Consider the following 27,980-nt stretch of genomic DNA (forward strand, 5'->3'; position numbering starts at 1 on the left):
ACAATCTCAATCCTAAACGATTAGTTACCGTACCAAAAATAACCCATACTTACATACCTACGAAAATAAACGGATACAGCCGGTGCCTCAATTCAGCTTTTGTCAAGTTTACTGTGAAATTTCAATCCAATCCTTACCAGCCTCTTAACAAATTTTCGCACATATTCGTCCTCTTTCTATCGCTTCCATATAGCTTTTTTTTAAATACTTCTTCTGCCCACGCGCCAACGCTCATGGTTCTTTATTTTAAATAGTATCTAGAGTCCAAATTATTCAACAAATGGCATGCCACCAAATCTGTTGAGCAATTCCAAAAAAAATCCTCTAAGATCTGTACTTGGCTACTTCAACAGTGCATCTATGATCCTAACTTAAAGCTGTAACTTCTGCCATGATTGTACCCTTAATAGTTACATCATTTGTTATACCTAATTGTTAGCTAATATTTTACAAACATTTAAAGCGGAAAGAAGAGAAACAAGCAAATCATGCAAAAAACTGCCTTATTCATCACCATTTATTAAGATAGTTGTAGGATATGTATTAATTAAGAAGTAGAATAAAGCTAAAGGTACATCAAATATATCACAAAAATGTGCTTACATACAGAAATAATTTAAATTCGTTGTACTATTTATGAACAAACGACTTAATAAGAACACCAAATTGGGTACATATGCAATAAATTTTCGCCTATAATATCACAAAACACATATATGCTCATGAGGAGATTTCAGTGACCTAGATTCCTGTCTTCCCTAAAATTTCCCTGGAAATCCATAAAGCATAACAATCAAATTATTAGAAAAATAGCACCAATGATTTGTATGTGCAATTAATCAATTTAATTTACCACAAAAGGAACTGTGGTACGTTAAGAAGGTAACATCGATGAGCAAAGCCACGTTAACAAACTGAGGGCCCTTGCTCTAATGTTTATTTACGGCAATGGTATCAGTCGTGAGTAACAAAAAAGGTAAACTTAATATTATATATACTTTAAAGATCAACAAAAATAAATCTACATTAAGTAAACATCTTTTAAAAAGCGTTGAGAATGTTATGAAGTGATTACGGAATATGTTGGAGACAGTCTCGAATTTGAAACCATGTCTGAAGGCTCTAAAAGGAAAAAGTGTTATTGTTATCAAATAATGATAAGAAGTACCTTCTTTGTTGTTTTTAACTGCAACACCGCGTATGCTGCTAATGTGTCAGTTAAATCTATTACTTTTTGGCTTTGGAACCTCTCCACGTCCTTTAAAGCATTGGAACAAAAATTACTGCAACACAATTGTCAAAGTTATCCTTACATAGTAATGTTAACAGTAACCTCAATTCACTCTTAGATGAGCCTACAACTTCGGATCCATCGTGAATCTGCTGATTCAATAAGTTAATTTTCAGTTCTCTCACTTCTTCTGTGTCTACAGCACCAAACAGTTTAGACATGACTCCTAGCTTTCCCTGTTGAGCTTTCGACTTTTCATTACTTTTACTTGCAACAGAACTTTCGGCGTCCTCCAGCTGAACTTGCAACATTTCCTGATGTTTGCAAAGATTTTGCACGGACTCGGCAAAAAATAAATATTCCTTCAATTGATCCGCCAACAACTCTTCATCTTCTAATACAGAATCGATACTTGAAGCTAACGAATCCAAGTAATGCCCCATTCTCTGCAATCCGTCGCCCATGTCCTTTTCAATTGCACTCCATTCGCTAAAAACACGACCATAATTTGCATGTAGCTTGTGAATGTTATATTGTTTTTCAGCTACTCTCGATCTAACTCTGAGAACATTATTTAAATTTAAATGTAAAGTATTACTATAATTTTTTATTGCTAAGAAACGTGGATCGGGAGTCTTAAGTCGGACGGAAACTGTGATTCCCTTCAACTTGTTTTCTACCAACTGAAGGTACCCTAAAAATAAATTCGGTAACACTTGCGCATGTTTCCATGCGAAGACAAACCATTAGACTTATATGCTTCTCTCCACAAATCATCTTGAAGAAATTGCAAAAACTGCTTATCCCAACTTAAGATGTTATGGGCAGAAATGCGTAAAAGGAACGTTTCCAAACCGGCCCGTCTGCGATCGATGAAATCTGGATCAAAGGCGTCATTAGAGACCTTTTGCCAACCATATAGCACACGTTTTTCAGGTAAAGGTGGTGTTACAATGTAAGGATAGGTGACTTTTAAGTAGTTGTACAGTTGTTCAAACTCTGTATAGCGACGCCATACCATGGAGAGATTGGTGAATTCATTGCAAAACTTGGGATCCGTCACCCTAAAAAGATGAAGCATTAATATTTAATAGAATATTCTTATGAAACAAAATTATCCAAAGAAACTCAGGCCATTCTATCTTGGTAGATAAATTCAGATTCCCACAACTGGTTTCTAATTCCATTAATCGTTTATGGTTAAATGATGTTGATGTTGATTGAACACTATCAAAAGTAAAATAATATGTAGATCAGAGGTATGTGGAATACCCCAAGCAAAACGATGGAACCCCTGACGGATGGCAAAGAAAAAAGCCTGTGTGTTGGTAGGGATCTAGTCCCAGCCCACTTTTGCTCCAATAAGACGTCAATTGTGTTGTAACAGTTATTAGACTATTGCCTTGGTGTGCTAAAAAATGCGCCTTAGGTGCACAATTTATACTTGTTTATTACATTTTGTTGTATTGCCCTATAATTCCTTAATTACCTTAGGGGTCTTTTCAGGATTATAATTGGTAATTACATCCTGTTTAACCGATAAAAATTGTAAAAAGGAATTTTACTAAATGTATTCTTGTAAACATTGCTTAGTTGTGTTTTAAGTTACTTGTACTGTATAATTAATGCAGAATGCAACAATGCACTCTTTTTAATTTTACCGGGTGTTTCTTGAATTTCGTCTATTTCTTTAATAGCCCATTAACTTTCTTATTATTAAAAATAAAAATGATTGAAACGCCCTCTAGCGGGGTGTTTGCGAACTTTCGAGAAAGAGGGGAGCTCGCTATTAAATTCCTCCGTTATTTTTGGTATAAAATGGGTTATCTTGCTGAAAACTTTTCGCATATCGTTGCTCTGCAAAAATTGAACAGCAACACTTTATTTGCTCGAAGAAGATGTTTCGATTTGATTTTTCTCTTTAAACTGATTAATGGTCATTGTGATAATTCCTTGCTGCTTCAATCAATAAACTTTAATGTACCCGAGAAACATATTAGATACACTCACCCATTGTTTAAATTAAACAATGACTCACCTTTTCTCTATTAAATCCTCCAAAACTAACTATCTCAAAAACCTACCCATTGAGAGATTTATGTGTTTAGCTAATAGTTATCCATATATTGATCTATTCAATGTTTCTCTAAATTTACTCAAACAAAAGTTAAAATTACATCTCACATATGTTGATATGGATTTTTATAAGAAACGTTAACCATAGCACTTTTGGAATGATAATGTAGCATGTTTGTTTATTAAGAGTATGTTATAGGTATAAACGGTAATGTATATTATTATTGTGAGTTATTATATTTATTTACTTTAATTAATATTGTATATCATGTTTTTATTTTATATGTAATGTACACTTTAAACTTGTTATTGTTATATAGGTAATTTATTATTGTTGTTCTTTTTTGGGGTTTCCCTGTAAATAAATATTATTATTATTATTATATAACCAAATCTACTGTTTCAGGTAGTTCCAACATCGATGCGAAGTGAAGTATTAAGCTCCCGCCCGTGTTATGCTATAAATTATTAGTGATAAATAATAATTACTGTGATAAATTAATCCATTTCAAGAGTTATACTTTTAATGTTAGTTAATTGTAAATAAATATTAAATAACGTAATTAAATTTACGATACACTATTGTATTTCACTTACCTACCCCAAATTAATGGGAGTTTATAATTTCTACTCATAGCACTCGAATAATGGGTACCAAATTGGTAGGGGAGTGTTTCAACAAAATGGGCGCTTGAGAACTTGAGATCAACTCAAATTTTTTGTCATTAAACGATAACTCTTGGAAGATTTAAAACAAATTGGCAAAACAATAATTTTTGGTTGATTCAAAATCATTCCAAATATTTACAAAAGGCGCTACACTTTCGGGCTGAAACTGGGTTGACATTTTGGTGATTGTCTGCATAAACAATGAGATTCTGCAACAACAGAAAAGCAGCAAAGACTATGTCAGAAACCCCAGTAACCTCAAAAGGGCCTCAGTATTAGGAAAGCCACCTAAGGACAAAAATATAGGCACAAGCATGATCGGACTGTATAATAACGACTATAAAAAAACATTTATTACAATACAATACAAAAATAGTAAATAATAATATGAAATACTTACTTTGCCTTAGTTGTTCTGGTTGCATAAAAATAAATGAATATTAACAATTATAATACATTTCATGTAAAGCATTTGCTATAAATCAAAGATTAGTTTTTCACAAGATACAGGGTGAACCAGCTAACAATGTCGTTAATTTGTGTTGTGTTACCTACAAATAAGCTGAAAGTGGAAAAAGTTTCTACCTATCAAAATTTGAATTCCTTCATTATTTTTTTCTGAGCAACCATCAGATAGGAGAATGAAATAAACAGATTTGCCTGGGCATGACCCGACTATGTGTCTCAGTGGTGGAGCATTGGGCTACATAACCGGAAGGTCGGGTGCTGAGAATTTCCTTAGATCAGTTTCCAGCATTCAGTCGGCCACTCCAAATTAAGTTTTCCTGCAGTTTTCCTAATTCGTAAGGTAAATACCGGAGTAGTATAAATAAATAAACCTTTTATTCAAAATTTCTACCCCTAAAATGAGGAGCGACAACAAAAGCAATCTCAGCAAAATTTAGCACCTATCTGGGTACCTTTCACCATGAAAATAGAGCTGAATTTTTGAAAATTATAGTCTTAACTGCACAATGTCAATGAGTGTCCCAATAAAATGTCATGAAACTGTGTATTTTTTGTGCTTTGGTCTCGGCTTTGGACAGTCTTTTGTAAATTTTCAAAAACTAATTTTGGATTTACTATTTTCATGTTGGACAACCCTCAGAAACCAAATTTTGTGATCAAAATAAGAATTTTGAAAATATTTTTACAAAATCAGAAGAGACACATTCAAAAATCCAGGTAAATCTGTTAATTTCATTCGCCTATGTGATGGTTGCTGACGAGGTTGCTGAGAAAAAAATTATTTATTTATATGAGTTTTATGATAATTCACCTGAGTTCACCGAGTTGGTGAATGTTGCTATAGAATCGTTGACACAATTTGTTTTACCTATTCATTTAATCTCATTGAATTAACGTAATAAGGTTACAGGTTAGTGAAAGCACTTAAGTTTAAGTGATAAGAATGTGGAGCAAAAAGAAGTTGCATAGTTTTGGTAAACAACTTTAATAGTTGTATGAGCCACTAGTAATTTGACCAATATTGTAATCTTATCTCAATAGTACTTGAACCGTATTCCCTGTCTAAGTCTGAGTAATGGCCGTTGTATAGAGTGTGCAGTGAACTAATGACAAATGTTAATACAAAGTTACTATTCACGTACCTCACTTCGAGTAAGTAAACCATATAGTAATCCCGTAAGTTAAGAGCACCATTGGTACGTTTTTCCGATTCCAACACCGATATATCTATATGCTTCAATAAAGAGTCCTATAAAAATTCCATTAGTTTTGTGGGTCAAGAATATGCTTTTACCTCATTTGAAGGTTTAATGGAGTAATTTTCTGCCATTTCAATTGTTTTTTAGATCATACTGGTTTGGCAAGTGCAGGTTATGACAATGTAGAATAATATTTGCAATTACTCATAGTTTTCTCTGGCTTCTTTATTTACAATTTCCTATAATTTTATTCATTGAGATATAAACGAATGCACTATTGTTTGAAAAGATCTATATACATTAATGAATGATAATGAGATATGGAAATATCTATTTACATGAATTCAACAGTGTTGTCAATCAGTCAATCCTTCCCCAGTACCAGCGCAGGATTTGCAGAAAGCAGCGGCGTACATATGTGTGATGGATAAGGGTCCACAAATAGTCTAAAACACTGAGAGCACACATAAAATGGCGAATACAATATGTACTTACATATGTTGATATTGTGGTATTGAAAATTGAATCTAACTAACCCGAATAATACAATTATTGTATCACCATTGTAAATTATATACAATGGTGTCACTATATATGGAATAGATGGCTGTAGGCAACCAACATTACACACGACAAACTAACGCTGTTTTTACTAACTGTTACCACCTCGACACCATTTCAACCTTATCGCCTTTGCTATACATCTTCGTTTTAAAAACTAACAATTTGTTGCTAAAAATAAAATCAAGTTTCCATAGCAGACGCAGATTTATCATTTAAAACCAATTCGTGTAGAGTTGGTTGCCTATTCTGCCCTCCTACTTAATTCTCCCGTAACTCCAGAGAAAATCGCGACTGTCTGGTACGTTCTTGTAATAAATTTTCCAAAAATGATTGTCCTTAACTAGGTGTTCTAGGCCAAATAACCATTTGAAAAGCTAATTACAATTTTTTAATATCTGAAAATGGATTTGGGGGTTGATGAAGTTGATGATTAATATTTATAACACCGTTAAGTGTATATTGCGTCCCAATGTAGCATACAGATGCGGGGTCTTTAGCTAGGAATGGTCACATGCGATGATTTAACTTAGTTTTGCTGCACTAAATGAAGGGGTATGAATAAAATAGGTTAAAATTCGGTAAATGCAAGGATTTTATTAGGTAAATAAATAAAAGAGACCATAACGATTCCAAATATACCAATATCTCTTTTTCTGACATTTTTGGATATACGGGGTTCTTTCATAGTAGGGCAGTATAGCCATCTATTCCATGCGTCTTTAAGTATACATACATAGTACAGGTTTTTAAAAAAGAGGTACAATAAGAATTTGACACCTCTTATTCCTTAAATTGTAATTATCTCAATTAATAATCGGAAATAAACGGAACAATAGCTAAAATATAACTAGATTTGTAGTAGGTCTAAATTGAAATTTTCGGATTTTGGATATTGAGAATGGCTGCAGTCCAAAGTTATCAATCATACACCGATTCTGAAAATTGTCTAGGCCTATATAACTAGTTTTAGTACGTAGAACCTCAGGCGAAAATTCAAACTTTGAAATAGGTATTAAACTTCTTAGTTAGTTTCTAACATCGTTAGTTTGTAAAACCTTTTCAAAAAAATCTATATAAAGCTAGCAAGAGAAATGTCGTGTGAAGCTGGCCTCCACTTTTGGACTGATAATTTCACACTGTTACTAAAACATCTTATTACCACCACATCTGATCTTAAAAAACACCGTACCTCTTCAACTTCAACTGTGTAAACAACTGACATTCCTAATTACCGGTTTAAAGATGCATATAGGCAAAAGTTTTATCCAACTGAAATTTTCAATAAATAAAAATGGCAGCATGCCTGGAACATTTTTCAAGACTTTCAACGGTCACTCAGAAAATTCCTTAGACTTTAAGGATTCGATTATAAAAAGAGAGCACTAACTTATTTTGAACGGTTTTAAGAAATATGTTTGGTGCATCTTCTCCTCATAAAACAGTTCAATTAATTTTCGTCTCGATCGTCTACGGAAACTAATTATTAATATCCATAATTAAAATCCAATGCTCAAAAGAGATTAATCGCTGCAAGTGAAACAATGTACCTTTTATAGCATGGTATACAACCATATTTATTTTACTAGAGCCCAGTTTTGTTACGCTCTTTAATGTCAGTGAGTTATAACTAAGATTGAGGTCAACTTATTGCTACCATAGGAATTAATGTGTGTTAAATTTAAGAAAAGGCAGACAAACTGACCCTTTGGGGACCGGACTTTCATGTTATCGTTAAATATTCGGATTATCACCAGGATCGAGTCAATAGTAATAGCCTAAAACTAAATTTTATTATGTAAAATAATACATAAAAACAAAAAATAAAAAGAAACATAAATAAATAAAGGTGGCAAAGAATAGAATATGTAAAATATAAAAATATTTCAAGGGCGGTTTTACTTGAGTCGCCTGAGGACTAAATAAGAAGCTTTCTAATTTAGATAAAATAATAAAGTAAAGAAAATTTATTGGAAGCAATCATAGAAGAAATTTGTTGCACCCCATTACCCATAATTGACCGCATCCTCTCTTAAATGTCTATCGTTATTACAGTTGGTAAAATTACAATTTCTTTGTTACCTTATAATGAATGAATTTCTTTGGTAAATTACAGGGGTTGGATGAGGTGTAGGAATTTTTAGGCTAACATGAAAACCAATGCGAATAGATTTTTAATAGATGCTCTACTTTACTCTATAAAGAACTAGCAATATTAAGCGGACTTTCATATATGCTCTATGACCTATAACTATACCTAACACCTATAAATTTTAAAGATATAGCCTTTCCTTCTTTGAGGGGAGGGTTATCATTGTCGAATTTCCATATTTCGTCCATTGCCGATATCCAGACACATTTAAAACAGAGTATTAAATAGTACATTATTAATGTAATTATTAATTGATCCACACGTATTCAAAGTTTAAATGAGATAATCTCATTTTAGTCAATTGCATATGAATCCTTTATTATTCCTTCAGAAAAAGCAAGCCCCCATATTTAATAAAGAATGTACATAAACACCACGGCTCTCTAACATTGCAACAATGATTACATGGCATCTGTCACTCTTCCGCCTTATAACATGCCGTATACTTTCGAATTGCTATTATAGCAAAGACTATGGAGGAGGATAGTCTTTGCTATTAGCTTTTACAAATCAAAATCAGAAGTTGTTTCCAAACATACAAGTATTTTATTCGGACGCGCCGCTATAGATATGGTACATACAAAAATAATCGTAAACTTCCTTCTTTAGAATAGTTTCCGCGTCATTTCAACAAATCGATTTTTAACGGTCAGAGTTGCTGTTGTCTTGGTTGCCTATGCTACAGTTTTGCAATTTAACTGCTATTAATTCTGCCTGAGATTGCTCTATTATTCTTAAATGTAATTTAAATACTAAGGACAATATATCTTATCCAATTCTTAATCTCGAGCATAATTCCCCACTTTAGAATAATTTTCCTTACTGTAGTTACGCCACTGCAGGTTAGTCATATTTCCATTCTCTGTAAAAACCAAAGAAATAGAGTATATCCCATGAAACGTGCACTAGATGTCTCCTAGAGTTGATTCAATAATTTTCCAAAACTCGTAATTATTGTTTAATAAATAATTTTTCCTTTTGTGTTCTATCTCAAGAATAGTATCTACCTGTGTAACAAAGTGTAATTCATAAAATTTAATCCAATAATTTAAGTGGTTAGAACATTAGAGGTGACCTTCAGTAATTTCATAGTAAATCAAGCCACCTGATTTAGGAATGAACGCAACCCTTTTTGGTATAGGTGGTCTATTTGGGACGAGGGTTGCTTGTCAAGAGGTAGGTAAGTTTTAATGATATAATAAAATTTGATATATTTTGCAACTTATTTCCTTCTAAAGTATATTGATAAAGCAATTCTTATGTGGTGATGTAATCTATGGAACGCCCCAGTACCTACGGCAAACGGAGTAAATTTTTGGTTAGGTTTTGATTACCTACCTGTGATTGGTTGCTTTTTAATGAGAATAATACTCCCCACTTCAAAAATGATTTATTGAATTATCAATTAAGAATTTTCCCTAATTATGGGGGCAATTTTTTTAATTTTAATGAAACTATTGCGTCAAATATTTACGCCACAATTATTCCTATTTATTATCAATTATTAAGATATGCATTATATATTATTTAGTTACATTTTTAATTTGTGCAGGTCATATGATAAGCTATTTTATCTATTATGCAATTTACATAGTTGAGTAAAATTGTCCGACTGTATATGTCTTTTCTTAACGGTATTAGAAAGTGTGAATAAATGTATAAGCAACATTTTGTTAAAACCGTTGGTGAGGGCCCAATCCCCTCCCCCTCACCCCAGGGATGTGAAGGATCCACCGCATAGTGGCGGCGCGTAGTGGTGCGTCTTGGGGGTGCACAATTTAAAAAAAAGGAGGAAAAATAGGGCCACTGGCAAAACGCCGTTGGCGAAAATTTTTTGAGTGTCACCGCAACACGAAGTTTTTTGGGCCTATTAAATGGCATAAAAAAGCTTATTGATGAGACCTCCAGGGTTTATTGAATTTTCTCCGTTTTGTCAATGGTTGCGGAGAGCAAGTTCCAAAGCACCACAAAATTTTATACGGTCTATAATTTTGGATAAAACATACCTGTTCTTTTTTACTTCCTCATTACGTTTTTCGATACTCAAACGGTATGCACTATTTAACTGTTGCCGTATATCTTGCTTACCTAATTATCAATTTAGCAGATATATATGGAACGCCGTTTTACTTTTTATTAGGTACGAAAGTTTACAATGTAACATTATAAACAACAGTTAATTTTATTTCCCGATTTATTATGTTGGTTGTTTTTATGTGAAACATTAAATATGTTTGTTTAAAAAACTTCACTTAATTGAAATGATGTATGAATTATATAGCAATGTGTATAACGAAAGTTTAACAATACAAATCAACAAACGAATACATAAACGAACAGTAATATAACTAACTAGAACTAATTCAACAAACATAAAAATTTATTCATATTAAATGTGGGATTAAAATTATGAACAAACATTTTAATTCAACAATCATATTAATTCAATTATTGAAGTGTTGTACAAATATTCCCAACAATCATTTTAATTCAACAATCATATTAATTCGTGCTGTTAAAATCGGAAAGCATTATTTAAAATGATTGTTGAATTAAAATGTTACATGAATTAAAATGTTCGTTGATAATTTTAATTCGTATCTGTGATTGTGCGGAAGTTTCAGGAACTACAGTTTAGTGTATTTGGCTACGTGTATACTAGCGCCTAATTAAAATTATCAACAAACATTTTAATTCATGTAACATTTTAATTCAACAATCATATTAATTCAACAATCATTTTAAAAGATTCTTTTACTACGTCTAACAATAAAAATTTATTTGTTTGTTGAATTAAAGTGATTGTTGAAAATATTCGGCTTCAATTTTCAAATCGTCGAATTTATATGACTGATGAATTAAAATGTTTGTTGATAATTTTAATTCCACATTTAAAATGAATGAATTTTTATGTTTGTTGGACAAAATCGTTTTATTAATCGAAGTATTTCTTGCAATTCAATTTAATTGTTTGTTATTAATTGTTTGTTGAAATACAGTTTCATATACACTCATTCAATATAACAATATAATTCATTTCATATTTTTATTAAGTAACATTTTTTAAACAATCATATTTAATACGTAAGACAATAACAACAAACGTAAAAAGTAGAAGCATACGATTGACTGTTATTTAAAATGGCACATTGTAAAATTTTGGAATAAAATTGTACAAATATTTTCAGAGAACATTTTAATTCAACAATCATATGAATTCATGCTGTTAAAATCGGCAAGAATTATTTAAAGTGATTGTTGAATTAAAATGTTACATTAATTAAAATGATTGTTGATAATTTTAATTCGTATCTCTGATTGTGCGGAAGTTTCAGGAACTACAGTTTAGTCTATTTGACTACGTGTATACTAGCGCCTAATTAAAATTATCAACAAACATTTTAATTCATGTATCATCTTTATTAATCAACATTTTTTTAATCAATCTCTTAATACGTAAGATAAAAACAACAAACGAAAAATTTAGAGACATAAGATTGACTGTTATTTAAAATGATACATGATAAAATGTTGGTATAAATACTAAAACGGCGTTCCATAGATATATGATGTGCCTTTGAAGATTGATATTTTTTAATTTATTCGGATAAATGCACTAAGTCTGTAACGCCATTCTTTGTCCATTCTGATGCCTCATCGTCATCACCGAGCTCATCCCCAAACAACAAACACGGAAAACAATACAGACTATTGTTAAAGTTACAACTGCATAACCAGTCAGTTTTTTCATACATGTCTATTTTAAACGATCGTTTATAATCCCGACTTCCTTTATTGATTTTCGATATCGACTCGGTTTTGGGCGACCCGCATTTTTAATTTTAATTTGATCTTCTAATTTTAGTAAATTAAATTTAATAATTGTCTTTAAATAATGAACGGTAACGTCGCAACGTTACTTGTTAAAACCGAAACGATCAACACGCTCTACTTCGCAGTCCGGCGAATACTGGTTCACAATGAGAGTGTGCTCTTGCTATACTTTACAACTTGGACCTTCGCGGGGCGCACGGGGAAAGGCGACGTAGCGTTTGAACGAATCAGAGATCGTAGCTAATCGTGCACTGCACAGGAAGGCGGAATGGGAATAATTCTTAATACACGTTTAGCGGTGTGTCAATGTACCCGTTAGGTTTTGCATTTCAGATAAGATAAGTGAACTATTTTTATTGCGAGATACGAACGTGCAAGAATGTTAAATACATAAATAGAATTGCTATTGTTTTCGTTTTTTTAAAATTATTTTTGGGAGTGCACGTGCTCATGTGCACTTATTGAGAAACCGCCACTGCCACCGCAACACCATTAATTGTTTATATGTAAAAAATAACATACTTACCAAATAAAACGAATTAAAAATTATTAAGTTTAAATATTTCTTAATTTTTTTGTTATTAATGATGCCCCTCGTGACGCCCTGTACGTGGTATAAAAAATAAACAAAATTACGAAAAATGATTGGATATATTTTCTAAAATCAGCATCTATTTAATGCTAATTTCTATTGATTATTTCGGAGATTATTTCATTATATTCTACAACAATTATACCCCCCCCCCAAATATTCGAATTTGCAGATGGTTAAACTTTGCCAAATTTAAACTACCTACCTATTTCTTATATCAGCCTGTATAGTGTGTCATAAAAAATTGGGTGGAATGTTTTTCGAATAAATCACGGGTGCAAAATGTTTCGCTTTTGAACTACGCCCCCCAATAAAGTCTCATTTCTTGTCGTGTCTAAGAAACAATATTTTATAATCAAAATATCAGGGGATGAAAGTGAAAGTGTAAAGTTTTTTGCTAAATTTTTCTCCCCTTTTAAACGGGGTGTATAATCTATTTAGATCTCTACGAAATTTGGTATCTACGCGCGGTTTTCAACATGAAAATAACGAATCCAAAATTAATTTAAAAAAAAAGTGCCAATCAGTACTTACAAAAGTTCGTTCTTTAACTTTCAAATGTCTTCTATATTCTCTCTGACGCTAATAGTTTGCACAAGAGTTACACAAATACTGAAAAGTAGCCAAATTTAAGTTAAAACTGATACTCTGGAGCTCAGAAACTTTACAGCCATCATTACAGATAAGCGGAACAGCAATAAATTTTGATTGGTGCTTTTAACTTATACTTTCCAGATTTTTTTAAATATTACATTTAAGTACGAGTATATTAAAGAGAGTGGGATTCCATCGCATAATAATATAGGCTATTATTGTTTAATTACATTGGTATAAATTTACTTAAGATCGTTACGCAATATGAAGTTGAATGATTTAATAGTTTGTACTCGAGTGTGTATAAACACCTTGCAAAAGGAACAAATAATTTAGGTCCACGCAGCCACGCGAATGATAATGGTCTCCCTCTCCGAGCCTTCTCACACGTTTTGAAGAATACAAACTAACTAGGGGGTGCACATATTGGTTTGGACCTTGGTTTGGACACATACCTAATAAAATTTGATTATTTACTAGGTCGTACATTTTGAGGCTACCTCAAAAGCAGTAGCTGTACCCATTGATTATATAAATTGTTTTACTTACATATGAGTGATGAAGTATTTTTCTTTTGAAAATCAAACCCATGTTAACTTGCTGTTCATTATTTGAACAAGTATATAGGTACAGTACGTTGCAGTCGCCATTAATCGGCATTACTGCCGAAACGTAGCACAATTTAAATTTGAAAATAGTTTTGGCATTGTGTTGTATTGATCTGGCGGAAGGCCAGTTTAACAATTGAAATAACAAATAGGAAGTTCAATACAAGATAGGGACGTATAGGTATTTGGCTAATCTTGAGTGAGAATGTACCAACATTTTTCTTTATTTGATCCGATTAATGCATTTACACCATACAAAGTAGTTGTTCACACTCCCAAATTTAAATGTCGTGAGTTAGCGTTGGGCAAAAATCGATTAATCGATTATAATCAAACGATAATCGATAATCGGGTTTGATTTCTATTAAATTATCGATTAATCGATTATTTGATTAATCGATTATTTGATTAATCGATTATTTGATTAATCGGTTATTTGATTAATCGATTGTTTGATTAATCAATCATTAAGTAAATTTTAATTGATTATTATTAGCTGGATCATCAGTTTACGCAAAAAGGAGCACTCACAGCTCACAAGTATGATTTTATTTTATAGCGGATGTTAAAACGTTACTTTAAGCAGCTAAAATGAATTAAGATTGTATCATCAAAACTAAAGCACACCTCATCGGAGAGTAAGCTGCCTAATCATTTATTTTTATTTATTTATTTTTATTTTTGACCTTCATTTTCAAATGGGCAGGGTTTCACCCAAGGCTGTTCTACCAACCAACCCACTATGCATTTGCAAATATCCATGCCCGAACTCGGATTCGAACCAGGGACACTTTGTTGATTATTGATTAATCGATCTGCCTAGTAATGAACGATTTGATGAAAGAGTAATGGAATTATTTTTATTTTTATTATTAAATAATTAACGTATTAATGCATACAGATATTTATCACTCCTTGTATGTGACAATCGACTTTTGATTAAACGATTAGGTGATTAATCGATTATTTGATTAATCGATTAATCAGTGTAATCGATTATTTTTCATAATCGATTATCGATTATTCAAACCCGTAATCGCCCAGCCCTAGTCGTGACATACGAGGGGAGTTTTTTATGTATTCGGCGAGGTATTCGGTGATGACGAAACACAATGATTTTTGACCGTCAAACAGCTTCAGCATTTATAAGTGTAAAATGCAAAATGTTTGTAATTTTGGTAGCGGTTGGAAAATGGGCGATGTAAAACACAAAAGCATTATTGCATGATTGCATCTGTGACCCAAAAATTGTCCACGAACGAATGATGAATATGGTGAGAATGCTACATCACATTATCAAGTAAAATTCAGGTCGAAAATCCATACAAGATGATCCAATGAGGCAATAAACAGGAGAATAAAGAAAAAATGATGTTGACAGATCGAAGAATTAAAGTTTAAGTTATTGCAAGCGAAGTGCACATATCACAGACCACAGATTTGTACATTTTACACCAAGATATGGAGATGGAGATGGATTCTCTCTTGTCAGGAACATTTGGATTCATTAAAAGGTAGCAGCAATTCGGAAAATTGGATGGTGGAACGTCTTGTGCAATAGAATTGGACCTTATGTATCGCCTGGTAAGTTCGAGGGTAAGTTTGACTACTCGTTGGAAGTGAATTTTGACAGGTGACGATTTGAATCAGGAGCAAACTGATCTTCAGGTTTCTTGAAATTTAGTAGTTCCGCAGTATGGAAATGTCAACTTTTAGTGCACTTTCACTTTCAAAAAATAAAAAGTGCACTTTTGCGCTCTTCATGTCTGTCTGTCTGTCTGTCTGAGTCACAAAGGATCCGGAACTACACCACTTACAGACTTGGTATTGGTGTCATTCGATTAGAAATTAAAAATTATTAATTTAAGGTTTGTATTTTCGTTACGGCATGAAATGTTTATAAGGGCTATTAAAATCGAAAAAACAAACTTGAAAGTGCACTTAACGAATTTTTTTCTTCTTGTATACTTATGATTTGAACAGCCAGCAAACACACTAATTACTTAATCGTCTTTAAACTTGTTACCGGTTAAGTTTAAATTAGAACGTTATTATCACCCCGTATAAACACGAGAGGTGCACACATTTGGTTAGTAAACTTATTTTTAATCGTAACTAACCACTCCCAGTATAAACGCAATGAAACGTTCTCTACTTTTGACCACAATGCTTTCGTGGTAAAATTTATTTAAGCGCTATCCTGCTTATCACATTGCAACAAAACGAAAATGTTGGCTTATGTAAATTAATACGCCACTCTATATTAGTTTTACTCATGATGGTAACTCGCAATGAATTTAAAAGCAATTAATTTTAACTTTCGCAAGAAAAATCTCATCTACGTTTACGCGCCTGTGTAAATTTTCCGTATTCCTCGATTATACGAATTTGTCTGGAAACTTTCAGTTGAAAATACTTAAATGTTACGCGATCTAAAATGCCGCGCTCGACTTACATAGGTTCGCCTTGCAGGTTCAGACGCTTCGGTCACGTTTTTTATACATGTAGAGGTATAACAGAAAATTTGTCCCTCATGCTCCGTAAGAACGGTCTTTAGAACCGGCTTCACTGGGTCTTATTTGCTTGCACACTTGCTTCTTATCTGAAAGCGCTTCATTGTACTGCATTTCAGTTCTGTTCTTTTTCGCTATGAAGCGGTACACGTGTAAAATTTCCTATATTCAAAACAAAATCTTTCTAAGTCTAAAGAGACCACCTGTTACAAATGACCGAAAGTGCTGTTTAAAACGTACAACTTTCATGTTCCTAAAAAATTGATTAAAACTTGTCCTAAATAAGTGAACGTTACCAACGGGCTTAAGATCAGACTGCTACACGACAATTTTAGGATGCACAAAGCTCTAAAAGTTCGTTAATTTCGCCCCTAGGACAAAAACAAAATTCCACCACGCAGGAGTTGTGCGCGTTTTCAACATCATTCCGACGACACAAATTTGAAAAGAATCGGACAAAAACTGTATAGTAGAAGATAGGAAAAAACTGAAAAACCTTCCTGTCAGTAAACTACGCTCGAGGATGACGCCAAGATGTCGCCAACCCCACATCATGTAGCCCTGTCCTTAAGGTTGACAAATTACACGGCCTTGTAGATACACGTACACCCGTTGCCTTTCTACAAGAGTTCTTCTACGCGCCCACATTTGCTGCCAGCCAGCAGCCACGTTTTGTATAGTCATTTGTACCCCCCACTACTTAAGTACACCTCCCTCGGGGGAGGGGCGTAGAATAGTCATATTGGGCAACAAATGAAGCCATTAAAACCGAGATTAAAACTATAAAATCTTTTGTAGGAACGATAGAGGGAGTCAAAGTAAACATTTTTTTTTCACCTAAGACAAGCTCCCAAAATATTTTTAAATTTACATGGTTTGAATGAACCCTTTACCATTCTATACGAATTATGCAAACCAACATCCACACCCTAAACGGCGAATTTCTAAACAAAAGTAGGAAACAATATTATGATTTAAAAAAAATGTCATACCCTATCAGTCGAGCTATCAGTTCTTAAAAATCCGAATGCGGTCAACGAAGTAGTTAGAATATCACAAACGAGATCAAAAACTGTTTAGCACAATGCGTCTCTAGGAGTTAACTGGAATATTAGGATTTTTTGGTTGACTTTACAAGAATTGCAGTGGACAACTGTGTCAAATTTTCAAGTTCGTGGTCAAAAACCTCAAAACATCAAATTTTGCCGAGAAAAGATTAAAAACGCAAATTTTGTGGGCGTATTTCATAAACGAAACATTTCAACACTTGATTTATTTGGGAACAATCTGCTTTGGTTCCATCCGCCATCTATTACCCATTCTTCCCAACAAGTTGTTACCCCAGCATCTACATTAATATTGACGCACAAAACGAACACAGATTATGTGTCCTTTTGGGTTTTTGTGAGGGTTCTGAGTAGATTAGGAGAATTCTTTTCTCACACTGTGAGATATCTACCTTTGAATCTTAGCCCACTCTCATCTACTGACTACATAGGTACTAGATAAGTGGAATATCTTTTTCTTTCAAAACAAAGGATAGGGGTTGCCGGTCGGGTCGCGCGAAGTATGAGGGTATGAAGAATTGTTATGAAATTATAGTAGGTACCTAACAGTTTTTAAATATACAGACGAATCGATAATTTATATCGAACATCGCATAACCATAACTTAACAAGAGTCGAGTGAGTTGTGCACAAGTGCAGAATTTTCTGCCAGTGATATATCCAGTAGCCCTTTCCAATATGGGTCGATAAGGGTCGATTGATCTCAAACGTCAAACATGCCTAAGTAAGGAAACGACTTCAAACGTGAATATCTGGTGAAAGAGGGGTCGGAAGAGAAAAATTATCGACAAAGCCCGTCTCTAAAAAAGTCCCCTTCTGAAAATCGTATGCAATTCTTAATATCTTGTTAAAGTTTCTTATATAGATTTTGCATTTATCGCAAACTTTAACAATGAACATGAAGAACGTCATCTGGGCAAGTACCTAGCTAGAGGAAATTTATGGATGGGTATATGTCCGTCACTCCAAGCCGAGCCGGAATCATTTATTATGCCCTAATGAGAAAAATGTAGGATGGGTCCCCAACACCAATCGTTATCTTCGATCAGTGTGTGGTTATTTTAATCCAACGGCAATACATCACTAATAGGTTTACTACATTGCTACTTGGTCATCCGAAATGGTTCGTAATCGTAAAACCTTTATACATTTTTAATCAAGCGAATGGCAAACTTCTCAACATTTTGAAAGAGTTTTGAGAATCCTTAACATTCTATCTTCGTGAGTCTTGCAGTAGTCTTTGAAGACAGCCTTAAGAACCCCTTCGAAGGTATTTATTTTTAAGAGTTTCAGACAATTTCCGAAGTCTCCAAGAGGGTTTTAGACATGCAGTGTTTAAGGGTGGTTAATATAACCGAACCTTGAAAGGACCTTAGAAGCTAGTGTCTTTACTAAGCTATTGGTGTTTAGGCTGAAGTTTACGTAAAGCTTTTGAAACCAGTGGAGTCGAAGATTTAACCAATGTCATTGGTTCACTTCCTGTAATGTTATTCGCCAAAAAAACCCTAGGCATGTCGATTCAGGCACAAACAAAACCTAATTTTGCCCCACACCAAGACCCTTACAAACAACACCACAGCCAAAGCGGTCTTTAATTTAATAAAAAATTCAAAAATCAGCGCCGTCACGGTACGAGCAGGTGGTCAATTACTGGATCGGTAAAAACACTCAAACACTACACATTGTACTTTATAGCGAGTAACTAAAGTTTATTTTTGTTCACAACAGTGCGCCAGTAGGAAATTCGGGGCAGTCCGCTCGCTTCTTTTAGTGCGATTCGCGGTATATGAAAATAGTTTCATACATTTGCGCATAAATGTCGGAAGCTAAAACAAAGTCTGGAAGTGCACGTAAAGATCCCAGCAGTGAACAGGTACCTACTTAAATCTTACATACTTAAGTAAAAAGTAAGCGAGAAAATTGTCGGGTATGCAAAAAGATACACAATTCTCATAGAAAAAAGTTACATAATTACTCTACATTTGCCGTTTTGCAATTGAAATGTCTAATTAGGTATACTCAAGATCTTAATTTCTTTCTAACGACCTAACTAGCGATGCTTTAGTAGTATACTGGAGGTTTCGCCCTTGCCTTTGACTTTTTCAAATTTGTTCATAGTTGATCGGCACCTATATAAAAAATGGAGCTGTGGAAACCCTCAAAAAGGAAGTCTTCCAACGTATGTTTTTTCTTTGGGGAAACTGTCTGCATTTAATGAGAAAACATTTGGCGGTCATACGTCGGGCATTTATTTTTATTTCTGGTCATTGTCAAGCTAGGTCAGGTGAATTAGTTTAATTTCCGGACAATTTGGTCAGTGTGTTTCATGACTTTGAAGTCTAGGATGTCTATACTTTCAACTTTTAGTAGGTAAGAGCTGATATAAGTAGGTACTTTTATATTTTGCGAATCAAATTACATTCTATCTATGAAAAATTAACTACTGCTTTCGAGGTAAAAACACAACCAACACCAAATTATGAAATGGAATTGACAAAAAATTCGGTTTAATTGGCAATTATTCCTTAAATAATAGTTTTTGTTTGATGATGAGAAATCCAAAATTGTGAATTGTCCAAACTTTTGATGGGTTTAATTAAAGCAATTGCTTTAGGAAAAACTTTGCCAGAAGTAATAGGTCCCTACATAACACACTTAGGTAAAAATATGGTATTCAGGACCGTTTTAATCAAAATTGTGTAAGTATGAATTTTGTAGCATGTTCTTAGTTAAAAAGCAGCTATTGCGGACCGATCGTTCGTTCTTCAAATTTTTTCCACTCATTTATCTACCTTTATAGATATTGCCTTTTCAACATTATGTGCCCAAGCAAGGCAAAAGGCTGTTTAGATACAGGGTTTAATGATTAGTGGGTATCTTTTTGTTTATTTATTAAAGTTGACCGTGTAAGTTGATTAAGTGGAGGTTATTAATTGTTGTTGGCATTAATTTAAATATTTTACCGGGCATTTACTTTGAGTAAATGGAAATCCAAAAATGACGCTACTCAACTCATCCAAGATATCACACCATATCTGAAAACATAAGTAAAACGCGTACCTAATCCTATGTGAAGAAGAATGATCTGTGTGAATACAATATTAATACGAGTGCCCATCGGTGGTAATGTCAAAAAAGGGCGGTATGGGCAAAATTTGGTGTCTTAGGGTTTTCCAATTAGAAAATGAACCAAAAGCATATGATTTTACTCATTTATGAAAAGTTTTAAGATATTAATTAAAAGGTAGGTAATTAAAAAAATGGCAAATTTCGCTCCGTCTGTAGTTTGCTTTCCTGGCCCATATGAGTTGTCACTGGGTTACTGTGTGTAGGCGTTGTAGCTGTTTGTTAAAATAAGTTGTTCACCACTTGAACACTTGAAATCAACCCCTAAGTATATCGTTCAGTAATAAATATGAGCAAATGTGCAAATCATGTAACAAAATATTGAGACAGAATTTAAGCAAAAACGAAATATCATCCCTTAATCTATCCTACAATAAGAGAAAATGCAAATACGATTCCTTACTCTACCCTACCGTAAACCCTACCATACAACCGAGCATACAATGTAATCCACCCCAAATCCTAATGCAGCAAATTTTTCCTTATAAGGCAAAGTTAAAGATTTTAAGGGAAAACAAATTATCCAAGTCCTCGTGTGAGACCGAAGGGACTTCAGCGCATATTTGTGTGGCAGATCAGGATTCAATTAGTCAGTTTTAACTCCACCATCAATAAGATTTTGTCGAAGGCCACCACATTCCTTTTGTCGGCATCTACTTCCGACGGTCCGTTCGTTCGTAAATCGCGTTTGAAGTTTTGACTCCACTATCAGTCACATCTTCTCCGGGGTTACCACATTCCCTTTGTCATTACCCACTTCTGACGCCCCCACGGTCACATAAATGCGCCATTTTGATGGATTTCGCTAAAAACCCTCCACAAAATAGTACTCAATTTGGAGTGCTTTGCATAGTTCAAGCTTCTATTGGGGGCACGAAAAATAGAGGTGGCCATTTTCTTAATATTTGCAGCGGAAAGTAACTTTTGGGTGCCCGAAGTGGATTACACCTCGACAACGCGCGCCTGGCAAAATGTTTCAGCCGTAGGAAAAAAAACAAAATTCCGGCAGACAGATTGTTGAATTGAGCGCGTTTACAAGATCTTTCCGACGGCACCAGTTTGAAAACAATCGAACCAAAACTGTACAAGATTTGAAAAAAATTGAAAAATCACCACGTTAGTAGGTGGCCCAGATGTCGCGAAACCCACCAAGTTTGTAGCCCCGTCCTACAGTTAATTACATGGCTCGGTAGACGTACATTAAGGATTAAGGTAGGGTAAACTAAGGAATCGTGTTGTTACGTTCACTTTGGGCAAATTACCTTGACATAAGGACACGGCAAGATCAGGAAAAGTAGAAGGTGAGTCGGGGGGAATATCGAAGTTCTTGTATCCCGATATTCACTCCGACTTTTCCCGTTTGCTTTAATTTTGCTAGTGTTCTTGTACACTAGCAAAAATAAAGCAAATGTAAAGGTTAATCCAACAGAAAGAACGATGAAAACTTAAAAGAAAATTGTGAAGGAAAGGTAAACAACTTGAGGGTTGAAGGAATGTACAGCCTTGAAAAAACTTATTAAGAAAAATGCTGCGTAATCATCTAACATACCTCGTACTGTTTATATCTCGGTTTATATGCAAATCCCTCGGCAAATCCAAATCCTTAAAAACGCTTCAATGGAGCCAGGGAAAAACAATACACGTAAATCCGAGCGTAAATCCCTATCTCTACTTCTTAATAAATAGCACTGTATAAGTTCAACGAAGCATTTTTGAAAATCTTAACATTTGATGTCATTTGAAGACATCGTAAAACCGACTCTTCTCGTTGATCACTCTGTATGTTACAAAAAATGTTAGACACCTAACCATTTTTCTGTTTAATTTTTGAAAATGCGCAAAAAACGAACCACAGACAAAAAGTAATTTAGGCACGTGCTCCTGCCCTGCGCTTGTTCTCCCAATTAAAGTCCTACACACGCGATTTTGAGGCATTGCGGTACCTGATCGAAAATGTTCAATTTTTGGACCTTGATTTAATTCGCCCAAGTTTACGGTTCTTTTTGTCAAAATTGACGTGATATACCTATACCAAAAATCTTCTCGATAGTCTTCGATGACGAAACAGATGTTGTAAGTGAATTTCGACATTTTGTTGCACAAATAATGATTTTGAAATTGTTTGGTCAATCGGATTTTGTTCATTTATGAACTAATCTAGTCGTCCAACCTCAAGCAATCCTTTGCAGAATACAATTTCAAAGATCTTTCTCCGCATTCGAAGACAGAAAGTATGGTTTTATAAAGAAGGTTTCCCTTCTTAATAATTGAAATTGCAAGTTAAAATTTTAAGAAAATGTATGCCATACCCGGTTTAAACTTTGTCTAGAAGTTGTTTGAAGTCACTTAACTTTCACTATTAATATAAAAATGGTACCTATTATATTATCCAATATAGGGTTGCGTATTTGAAATTTGTAAAAAAATTCGAGAACTCAAAATGTTTTAAACACAGCTTCATTTAGAATCAGTACCTAACTGATTTAAAACTATAAAATCTCATAATATACTTGTAAGAGATTAACAAATGTTGTAATTCGGTTATCAAAAATGACAACCTTTAGATAATCACTTATAAATAATATTGACAACGGTCAAATTTATTTTGAGTTGATATTATACTTGAGATAAATAATCGTTGTTGTAGGTTCGCTTCCTGTTCATTTTGAGATAATTTGACCTACTTGGCAACATGCTTCGTTATGTTTAGAAAAGTGCTTTGTTTTTTTAAATCTTTTTTTCATAATGTAGTCTAGGATTACGTTGCGATAGTGGTACTTATTCTCGTAGGTGGGGCTTAGGAAAAAAATTTCATTCCGAATAACCACAATTTTTTTAATTATTTGCACATCTACTATTTTCGTTACGCATCTAGGGTCTAGGAAATAAATCGAATAAAATCGAATTGAATCAAATACAGTTAAACAAATTCATAAAAAAACACACACAAGACACCACACAGTGGAAAACATGATAAATCAATTTAATACAAAAACACATGTATACCTCGTAAAATGATAAATTGCATGTACAAAAAAAAAAACATCAAAATCGTTGCTCTACTACAAGCATTAACTTCTATTAATTTAACACGGAAAGTATGTACATGTGCCAATAGTAAGTATTCATGTCAAAGTCCATTATCGCCCAAGTAAACAATATCTTAAATGGAGGAAATGTTACTTACCCCACCGAAACAGTTGAACGACTCATGCACAGAAACATCAAATTAAAGAACCTCTCTTTCTCGTACCGTCCGGCCGCGAGCCACAAGTAAGAAAGTAACAGATACAGCGAAGAAATATCAAATAACGATATTTAGAAAATTACTATGTAGCTCAAAACCAACCAAAGTTCAATTTTATTATTTTCCTCGTACGCATCCGGCTTTCATCCCAATACTGACTTGAATTTTATTAACTTTCGGAGACACAGTGGCCTCGATCAACTTTCGACAATTCCCAAAAATTTGATTTAAAAAATCTAACATGAAAACTATCTGGGTAGTACAATGGGTTCGATTAAAGACACATCTAATAAATTGACAATAACACAAATTTATTTGGCAAACAAAAAACATTAAAAAATAACGCTGGAAGAAAAACAGCGTGTGTTGACACATACCACGCACGCAGACGTTCGACAATCAACTAACTAAAGGGATCTTAATTACTTACAGTTTTACATACAACAGTATCTATTTAGTTCTAAAATAATTTCTTTTGAAATTACAGGGTGGTGGTCACCTCAAACGAGCCAATCCTACCCAGCTTCATGAAGTGTTCGATCGATACGCATCTATAGAAAAGAATGGGGAAAGGTTCATGACTTCCGATGATTTTCTTAGGAAATATATTGGCCTTTTTCCCTCCGATAATTATAATGCTGAATCAGTTAAACTACTGGCTGCTATTTTGGATACGAACAAAGATGGACTTATATCTTACACAGAATTTCAAGCGTTTGAAGGATTATTGTGTTATCCAGATGCCCTTTATAAAACAGCTTTTCAACTTTTCGACACGAACGGAAACGGAATGGTTAGTTTTGGTATGTGCGCGGTTTGTCTTATACTATCCAATATTAATTGTAATCCTAGCTGAGTTTGTGGAGGTGATGGCCAAAACCGAACTGAACAAAAGAATACCATTCAATATGAAGTCGCCATTCGTCGAGTTGTACTTTGGCAGAAATAAAGAACGAGTAATAAGTTATAACGAATTCAGTCAATTTTTACACGATTTTCATGAAGAGTATGCTATTGAGGGATTTAGACGGGTAGATGCAGCTGGTAGTGGTTTTATTTCTGTAACAGATTTTCATGATATTATGCTTAGCATTAAGAGTCACCTGCTGACACCACAAGTTCAATCGCATCTTGTTGAGGTATTGAATCATCTCCATTCTGAAATTTTAAACCAGTCGTATATTTTTAGGTAGCATCTGGAGGAGAGGGTGGTAGACGGATTAGCTTCCCATATTTTATAGCTTTTAATTCTCTACTCAATAACATGGAACTGGTTAAACGAATTTATTTAAACGTCACCTTTGGGAATCGCCAACAAGAAGTTTCTAAAGAAGAATTTATGCATTCAGCACAAGCGATGTCGCAGATGACGCCGTTGGAAGTTGATATTTTGTTTCAATTATGTGATATTTTACATCAAACAGGGTAATACACTGTTCTAAATTATTGCTCAGGGAAATGTGTCGCTTTCGTACTGATCATCATTGTTTAAATGTCAATTCATCATCTTGGAAACCGAACAAGTAGTTGCGTCCCTAATGTCCATACAGTAGTTTGCTAATTTGGTGCTATGAACGCGACATTTTTCTTTAGCAACTGCTAGTTTATGTAAGGCATTTTCTTGATCATTGTAGTGTTCAATGAACTATTAAGAAAATGCAGTTCATTAATAAGCAAATACTTATTAACCTTTGTACACGCGGCTTTCTAAAGACTTTTGTCTAAGGAGGGAGCTTGGAATGGGTTGGTTATCCTTTTTCCTTTTTTTATCTTTGATTTACTAATTTTAATATTTGTTTATAGGCGGATAATATACAGTGATTTGTACTCGATAGCTCCGGAACAATACTTTAAACAAATTACCATGAGATTAGCAGAATTGAAGGCAGTTTCTGTATGTTTTGGAAAATTGTGCGTTGTTCAAGTAATTTTATCAAAATTTTAGAGACCTGAAGATAGAAGCGTGTTCATTTCAATTTTGGAAAGCGTATATCGTTTCGCTTTAGGCTCCATTGCAGGAGGTATTTGATTGGTTTTTGTTGGACAATTGAATTAAAAGAAAATATGTTTCAGCGGTAGGAGCAACTGCCGTTTATCCAATAGATTTAGTTAAAACGAGAATGCAAAACCAGAGGTCTGGGTCCTTCATTGGGGAGTTGATGTACAGAAATAGTATCGATTGTTTCAAAAAAGTTATTCGCCATGAAGGTGTGCTAGGTTTATATCGTGGTTTAGTGCCACAATTAATGGGTGTAGCTCCCGAAAAAGCTATTAAATTGACTGTAAGGTTTTTACATAGACCAGTGGGGGTGTTTTGCACGAACTGTTTCAGGTAAACGATTTAGTACGAGATAAGTTTGTAGACAAAAAGGGAAATATAGCGTTCCATGGTGAAATAATTGCGGGCGCATGCGTACGTGTAGCATTCAATTTTACTACTATTTTGCTAATTTTACTATTTCCAGGCCGGAGGGTCTCAGGTTGTGTTCACCAATCCATTAGAAATAGTAAAAATTCGTCTGCAAGTCGCAGGAGAAATTGCGGGTGGTGAGAAAGTTAGAGCGTGGGCTGTTGTGAAAGATCTAGGACTTTTTGGTTTATACAAAGGTGCTAAAGCTTGTTTATTAAGAGATGTTCCTTTTAGCGCTATTTATTTCCCCGCTTACGCACATACGAAAGCAAAATTGGCAGACGAAAATGGTTACAATCACCCGCTAACGTTACTTTTGGCGGGTGCAATTGCTGGTATTCCGGCAGCATCCTTAGTTACGCCCGCCGACGTTATAAAAACTAGATTACAGGTTGTAGCCCGAACGGGCCAGACTACATATTCGGGCGTATTTGACGCAGCTAGGAAGATTATGGCAGAAGAAGGGCCCAAAGCATTCTGGAAAGGCACGGTCGGTATGTACCATTTTTCATTCATTTACTGCAGTTACTTTATCAGTCACACCTAATGTTGCAAGTGTGGTGGGCAGTTTCTATAGAATTCTTGGATTATCCTGACGTCTTGTTATTTCCAAATGATTTAATTTCTAGTAACATATGGAAAATCAATATTTGTAGGAAGGCAGTATGAATTATCATAATTTGGTGATATTCAAAAAAAATTAACCGAACCTGGAACTCTGACTTTTTCACTGTGTTTGCATGATAGACTTGTTTTTTAAGGCAGAAACCTCATTTGCCTATTTCACTATGAGTAAGTGGCAATCTGGGAGTTGGCTTTACATTTTGTGTATACCTATTCTAAATCATTTGTCCTCTGTATGCTGAGATGCAAAAGCAGTCAACAACTTTTCTGGAATGTTACAATGTTTTCTATGTAAAAGACACAAGAATCAAATCAATTACAGACTATCCATATTCATCAATAAATAGTCATTTAAGCAAAAATGTTTATTTTTGCACAAGTTCCTGCAACCAGAACTGGACGATACATCTAATTAGTGATTTTTTATGCAACGTTTTTGCTTAAAACTGAGGATGTGGGCAAGCTATATAAGGAAGAGCCAAATTTTTCTAACCGAATTTTTATTATTCTCTGCAGCTCGAGTTTGTCGATCATCACCTCAGTTTGGCGTTACTTTACTGACATACGAAGTTCTGCAAAGGTTATTCTATGTTGATTTTGGAGGAACGTAAGTATAAAACAATTTTTTCTATGGGGACTTAAACTATATGATTCTAGGAGACCAGCTGGTTCAGAGCTAACCATCCCAGCGGTAGGCTTAGCTGCAAAGAAACCTACAAATCCAGACCATATTGGAGGATACTCAGTTGCCGTGCCTATCTTCTCAGGAATTGAATCTAAATTTGGTTTATGTTTCCCGAAGTTTAGTGTATCGAATAGACTTCCACAGTGAAGTGTTTAATTTCAATCATTTAGTAATTAGGTATTAGTGATGAATTTATCTAATGATTTTTTAGCGTATGTGTAGTAAAATATAGACTATCAACAAATATTTACGCTCAATCTCTTTACGTAAAGCATTTTAAAATTATTTGTACAAAATTATTTATTGAAAATGAGTTTACCTTGC

General features: G+C 34.0%; 2 protein-coding genes across 11 annotated transcripts; one reads left to right on the plus strand and one right to left on the minus strand.

Annotated features, from left to right (window-relative positions):
- Positions 1–499: 499 nt before the first annotated feature.
- LOC116162688 (sorting nexin-4-like) lies at positions 500–23,018 on the minus strand. Of its 5 annotated transcripts, none has more exons than XM_031476362.1 (9): positions 23,000–23,018; positions 5,982–6,097; positions 5,739–5,882; positions 5,587–5,693; positions 4,377–4,391; positions 1,976–2,295; positions 1,334–1,925; positions 1,169–1,283; positions 500–1,122 (listed from the first exon to the last, which is right to left on the minus strand). In XM_031476362.1, the coding sequence occupies exons 3-9, from the start codon at positions 5,772–5,774 to the stop codon at positions 1,072–1,074; spliced, it is 1,236 nt and encodes a 411-aa protein (XP_031332222.1). In that variant the 5' UTR covers positions 5,775–5,882; positions 5,982–6,097; positions 23,000–23,018; the 3' UTR covers positions 500–1,071. The 5 variants fall into 5 exon arrangements, with proteins under 5 accessions (XP_031332222.1, XP_031332221.1, XP_031332220.1 ...); XM_031476361.1 differs by lacking the exon at positions 23,000–23,018 and adding an exon at positions 13,926–14,050; XM_031476360.1 differs by lacking the exon at positions 23,000–23,018 and adding an exon at positions 13,317–13,457.
- LOC116162679 (calcium-binding mitochondrial carrier protein Aralar1) lies at positions 5,461–27,980 on the plus strand. Of its 6 annotated transcripts, none has more exons than XM_031476343.1 (12): positions 5,461–5,596; positions 24,425–24,740; positions 24,790–25,076; positions 25,127–25,362; positions 25,651–25,680; positions 25,741–25,831; positions 25,883–25,958; positions 26,011–26,219; positions 26,270–26,350; positions 26,403–26,841; positions 27,488–27,578; positions 27,629–27,980. In XM_031476343.1, the coding sequence occupies exons 1-12, from the start codon at positions 5,558–5,560 to the stop codon at positions 27,801–27,803; spliced, it is 2,070 nt and encodes a 689-aa protein (XP_031332203.1). In that variant the 5' UTR covers positions 5,461–5,557; the 3' UTR covers positions 27,804–27,980. The 6 variants fall into 6 exon arrangements, with proteins under 6 accessions (XP_031332203.1, XP_031332207.1, XP_031332206.1 ...); XM_031476346.1 differs by lacking the exon at positions 5,461–5,596 and adding an exon at positions 9,234–9,536; XM_031476341.1 differs by lacking the exon at positions 5,461–5,596 and adding an exon at positions 9,234–9,532.

Source organism: Photinus pyralis, unplaced genomic scaffold (genome assembly GCF_008802855.1).
Source record: "Photinus pyralis isolate 1611_PpyrPB1 unplaced genomic scaffold, Ppyr1.3 Ppyr1.4_LG2, whole genome shotgun sequence".
NCBI classification, from domain to species: Eukaryota; Metazoa; Arthropoda; class Insecta; order Coleoptera; family Lampyridae; genus Photinus; species Photinus pyralis.